The 6,000-nt window shown below is 44.9% G+C and overlaps 1 protein-coding gene across 7 annotated transcripts in view; it reads right to left on the reverse strand.

Moving 5' to 3' along the window:
- Window positions 1-5,219, reverse strand: part of ANKRD42 (ankyrin repeat domain 42) — a 76,424-nt gene extending 71,205 nt beyond the window's left edge. For all 7 annotated transcript variants that reach the window (XR_005020877.1, XM_036860053.1, XM_036860055.1 and 4 more), the window contains exons 1-2: window positions 4,207-5,219; window positions 447-613 (exon numbers count right to left, since the gene is read on the reverse strand). Coding sequence is in view for 6 of the 7 variants with exons in the window: in XM_036860053.1 (XP_036715948.1) it covers window positions 447-613; window positions 4,207-4,264 (225 nt within the window). In the remaining variant the exon portion in view is untranslated. The remainder of the gene's footprint in view (window positions 1-446; window positions 614-4,206) is intronic.
- Window positions 5,220-6,000: the final 781 nt, after the last annotated feature.

Raw genomic sequence — 6,000 nt, forward strand, 5'->3', positions numbered from 1 at the left:
CCAGATGTCTGCGTGAATAAGCCTTCAGAAGATTCCAGCCCTGGCTTTTAAATCTTCTAGGTGGAGCCCCAAACATCATGGAGTAGAGACAAGCTGTCCCTGAAATCCAAATTCCTGGTTCACTCCTGAGCATAAATAAATGGTTATTTTATACCACCAAGTTTTAGGATAACTTACTACAAAGGTAACCAGAACACCCAAATGTTAGACTGAACTGAAAAGAAAAATATTTGTATATAAATGTATAACTGAATCACTCTGCTGCACAGCAGAAATTAACAAAACATTGTAAATCAACTATACTTCAATAAAATAAATTTAAAAAAAAAAAGAAAAGAAAAATGTTTTCAGTGCCTAGCATAAGGCCTCAGTCCTGTTTGCTAAATTTACAAAACTGTCAACAGCGCTAAACTTACCTCAGTTTAATAATTTATATAGTTTCTTACCTCCAAACTGCCAGAATGTGCTGTCCAATGTAAAGGGGTAAATTTATGGAGAACGTCAACTTCATTAATGCTGGCACCACGTTCTACTATTTCTGAAAGCTGCTTTACATCTCCAGCACGTACTGCATCATGTATGCTACCAAAATGCACTTTCTTCCTGGCACCTACTGAAAAACAAAATTGCTTAAAATATATTACAAAACTAAAAAAAGACTAAAGCAATGATCAAACTGAAAGTACAAAATCACTTTGGCTTTCCAAATAATTTACTACAAAGATGTTTGTGATTAACATCTTAATCTGACTTCAATTTCAGCTCTAATATGTAAAGAGCATAGACGTTTCACCCCCATCCATACAGGAAAAAAGCAGAACAAACTGAAAGTCAACAACTTTTTTTGCACTCATCAAAGAATTGAGGTCTCAGGACAAACGGCCACCCTGAATTTGGAGAGACAGGCAAATACAGAGAAACACGGTCAAGTTCAGCTTACCTGGATCAGAAGCCACTAGAACCATAAGCTTCTAAAAGCACTTAAATAGTAATTTTGACAAATTGCTGGGGGCTGGGTATGTAGTAGCCTAACAGTGAGAAACTCCTCGGGGCCATAGTCTTAGAGGAGGTCCCCTCATTTTCATAGATTTTACCTTCAAAACTCCACCAGGTTATCACTGTGAAAAACCAAGAAAAATCACCTCATGTCTTTGGTAAAGGAGGAGAGAGGTAACCACTTTGAAATCTGCCCAGCTATTCTCTGTAACAAAGGCCTACTCTCCAGTGAAAAAGACTTTACCAGAACCTTATCTCACATAGGCAGATATATTTTACTAATATTTTTCATATCTTTCTCATATGTCCTACACTAAGAAAGGAATGGCAGGTCACAATTTTTACTTCGTATATTCTAGCGTCTTATATTTTATAATATAATGTTCCAAACATCAAGACTGGATTGTCAGCCTTATTGTACCATGAAATATTTTAATGTGCATTGTGAACCAGAAGTAATAAAAGTATCTAAGCACGAACAGACAGTTGTTGGAGAAGGAAGAAGTAAATAGTTCAATCAAAGCATTTCCTAAACCAAACAAACAGGCACAATTCCTGACCTCAAATTGTTTTGAAAAGAACTCACCAACACCTCTGGCAGATAATCTATGCAGCCTTGTATTACTATTTATCTATGTATATGTCCTCTCTCCACAATTAGCATGTTAATTTCTTGACGGCTGAAATCATATCTTACACCAACCCTTAGCAAAATGCTATGCATTTTACTCAAAAGTCCTTTCTGAGCATTTACCATATGCCAGGCACTACGATAACACAATGAATAGATATGGATTTAAGACATTTTCTTTCCACTGACACTTTAAAATCTATTGGGATAAATTCAATGAAATCGAAAACCTGACAGTAACATCCTAAGAGATTACAGGTAAAATAAAGGAGGAGGAGGAAACACTCGAGCAAGTCTTTGAAGAACAATTAAGGTCTATGCATACGGGAAAGAGAGTAAGGAAGCACCCCGAGAAAACCAAACCACTTGGTAAATGTTTAATGATGTTAATCCCCTAGGTCAGACCTTCATTACTCTCCTTTATGTTTGTTTTTTTTATATTTTGGCCATGCCGTAAGGCATGTGGGGTCTTAGTTCCCCGACCAGGGATCGAACCCATGCCCCATGCAGTGGAAGCACGGAGTCTTAACCACTGGACCTCCAGGGACTTCCATTATTCTCCTTTAAACTAGTACTGCAAGATCTACAAATGATGTTCTACCCACTCTAATACATTTTATACAGGGATGCTCTAATCCATTGTATACAAGGACACTATTCTGATCACTTCATTCTTCCACTCTGAACTGCTTCTGGTTATCCACTGCTAGTCTAGAGAACCAAATCCAAACCCTCAGTATGACAGTCTATGCCCTCCCATAATTTGGCTCCATCTAATTTGACAGCCTTTTTTCTCACCACATTTCGTTCCAATTTATTCATTCATCCACCCATCCATCCACTCAACATTAATCTGGTATCTACCATAAGGATAAAAAGATAAAGAAGACATGGTCTCTATCCTCAAGGAACTCACAGAGATATACAAACACAAATTACAAAATAATGTAGTAAGAGCAATGACAGAAATATTCATAAGAAGTCATGAAAGCACAGAAGACATCTAACTCAGCTAGGGTAGGAGGGAAGGAGAGCAGAAAAAGATTTTTAGAGAAGGTAACACCTAAGATGAATCTTCAAGGATTAGCAGTAATTTGCCAGGTGAAATGGATGCGGGGAAAGGCATCCTGGACAGGTCAAGAAACTATAAAAATACCCACCCTATTGTTGAAGCATAAAGTGGAAGGAAAAGAGGCTAGAATTAGACAAGAGGCAGGCTGTGCTGGAACTTGTTGAACTTGAGCAGAGAGTGGGGAGTCATTGAGGGATTTTAAGCAGAAGAATAAGAATGATCAGATTTGTAATGCTGAGTCTATATGGCTGGCTGCAGTGAGGCGAATTCATTGAGCAAAGGGCAAGAGTAGAGACTCAGGGAGACCATGTAGGAAGATATCTACAGTAGTCTACACCAGAGAGGTTGAGACCCTCAACCAAGTGAATGGCAGTAGGAACAGAAAAGGAGACAGATTCAACATGTATTAAGGAAACAGGATGAATTGAACTTGGATGGATATAGTGGGTGAAATAAGGGAAAAGTAACGGGACAACTCCAAGGTGTCTGGCTTAGTTACATAAGTGGTGTACTGCCACTGAGACAGCGAACACTAAAGGACAGAGAGGGCATATGAATACAAAATTATATTTTGAATGTGTTGATCTTGAGGTGCCCATGGAAGAGTTGCAGAAAGGAGTTGTACATATGAGTCTGCAGCTCCAGTGAGAGGTCTGGAGTTGAGTTCTCAGTGTTAGCTGTGTCTCAGTATTAGGCAGCTTTTTCTGATCCCCAACCTCACCCTATACTGGAGCCAATGGCCCTCTACTCTTCTTTATAGCATTCATCACACCAGTAATTACTTGCTGAGTATTCATCTTCCCCACTAGGAGGAAGGAATGTGCCTGTCTTCTCTGCTTACATATCCTTAAGACAAAGCACATAATAGCCACTCAATAAATATTTACTGGATGACTGAATGAATAACAGATTCTGGGGTCGTCAGTAGGGTTGAAGCCATAGTACATGACAAGGAAAAAAGCACTAATGATGGCACTATCCAAGGAAAAAAGCAACGTTTTAAGAGGAGGATAGAAGAAAATTCAGGGTAGATAAGTAGGTAGGTAGGTAGGTAGGTAGGTAGATAGATAGATAGATAGATGGATAGAGTCAGTAGAGTGGAAGGATAGGTAGATAGATAGATAGATAGATAGATGGATAGATAGATAGAGTCAGTAGAGTGGAAGGAAGAAAATGAGATAAGTCTAATATTATCTCCACAGAGTCAAATGCTGCAGAGACGGTAAGAACTTAAAAGGGTCCATACATTTTAACAAGAGTTGATGTCAGCTGGGAACGAAGTCTCAGGAACGCGCGCAGATATTAAAATAAAAAAGGAAGTAAAGCTGAAATGAGGAAGGATAGGGGCCAGGTGAGCAGCTTTGGGACCTACTGAAAACAGGTCAATTAAGGGAAATGAGGAGTAACAGGTGAGAAAGGGAACTGCCAGAAGGGGCGAAGCTCCTGTGAGCTGAAGTGAGAAAAGGAGTGTGGCAGAGACGAGGGCCAGCGAAGTAATCTGACTCACACGGGGTCGCAGTCTCCGTGGAGGAGGTGGAGGGGCCTGAACCGGACACCCCGGGCATGGTGCGACCCGTCGGACTCCGGGGAGGAGTCGAGTCCAGGCCCCTGCTGCTGCGGCGGTCTTCGCTCGCTGTCACCCACGAGCCAGTGGAGCAGCGGCTGTCTTTCTCGTCGTCGCTGGGCCCGGGGACGCCGTCCTCCGTCGTTCTCTCCCAGAAGCCCCGGCAGCGGGAACCTTCGTCTTCGCTTTCTCTCTCCCAGAAGCGGCGGCGGCGGCGGCTGGCGTCTTCGCTGACGCTCACCACGGAGGAGTCGCTGGCCACGTAGCCGCGGTCTTCACTCACCCCCTCCTCCCAGGAACCGCTGAGGCTGCGGCCGCCATCCACACTTCCGCCCTCCCAAGAGTCACTGAGGCGGCGGCTGTGGTCGTCACTGCCTCTCTCCCCGGAGTCGCTGGTTCGGGGACCCCGGACCTCCCTGACTCCCTCCCAAGTCCCACCGAGACGGAGGCCGCGGTCTCCTCTGACCGTTCCCCCGGAGTCACTAGTGGGGTGGCTTCCGACTTCACTTAAACTCACGTCGCTGCTGCAGTCTCCCCTTACTCTCTCCCAAGAGTTGCTGGGACGGTGGCCACCGTCTCCCCTGACTCTCTCCTGAGAGACACTGCGACGGTGGCCCAGGTCTTCACTGACCCTTCTCGAGGCATTGCGGGAGAAGCCGACATCTTCACTTGCTCTTCCCGTCGGTACCCTGCAGCGGTGGTCGCTGCCTTCACGGATTCTTTCCCTGTCTTCGCTACGACTAAAGCCCTGGCCTTCGCTAACTCTTTCCCTGGATTGGTCGCCGCGATGGCCGTGCCGGCCGTTTATCCTCCACACGCGATGGCTGGTGCGGCGGCCGCCGTCTTTGGTTGCTACTCCCCGCGATTCGCTGTGGCGGCGGCCGCCGTCTGCGAGTACCCTCTCCTCCGAGTCGCTTTCCAGCGTCCCGACTCCAGCCACCTGGTTGCAGCGGTGGTGGAGCCGTCGCCTTGGAAATGAGTAAACTTCCGGCGTGCTGCGGTCATTTCCGGTTCCTCGAGGTCGTGCGTCACTTCCGGCTTCCCTGCAACTTTTTTTTTTTTTTTTTTTTTTTTTTTTTTCCCCCCCAAGGCTTCTCCTCTAGAGATGGTGGAGTGGACTGGTTTTCGGTGAAATTCCGCTCGGTCTCACATTCAGCCTGTCTAGGCCCCGCCTCTATAACGGCCTGGCATAGGTCGCGCCCGCCGTGGCTGGGCGACGCACGTGGAGACTCCAGGACTGCAGTCGGCGTAGGTGACCTGCGTGTGTGCCTCGGCCAGACGGGGCCTTTTATCCTCGGCAAACCGAGTGTCATTTTTCAGTGCTGGTTGGAGCACTGGAGAAAATATATTCTTACCCAATCATTTCATAAGTATGGACAAAAGACCTAACGGAGGAGTTAGCAGCTGCAGCGCTATCATTGTTGCGTGTTACTACTGCCAGGCTCTTTGATAATCGCTTGGTACTAATTCTCACACTAATTTTGTAAGGTAGGTGTTATCCCCATTTTACAGGTGAGGAGATTCAGGGTATCAGTAATTTGCTAAGATCCAACAGCAGATAAGTTGTGAAGCCAGTATAAAAACACAGGTCATTAGTCAAAAGACTGCACCAGGTCTCCTGACTCCAAGGTTCCTTTCACTGTAAAATGTTTACTTTCAACAGTTTGGCCCAGATCTTTTTCTGCAACCCTATTGCATAACGTGTATTCGTCCATTCATATTTATAGCAAATGTATC

This window comes from Balaenoptera musculus, chromosome 8 (genome assembly GCF_009873245.2).
Source record: "Balaenoptera musculus isolate JJ_BM4_2016_0621 chromosome 8, mBalMus1.pri.v3, whole genome shotgun sequence".
Classification (NCBI taxonomy): Eukaryota; Metazoa; Chordata; class Mammalia; order Artiodactyla; family Balaenopteridae; genus Balaenoptera; species Balaenoptera musculus.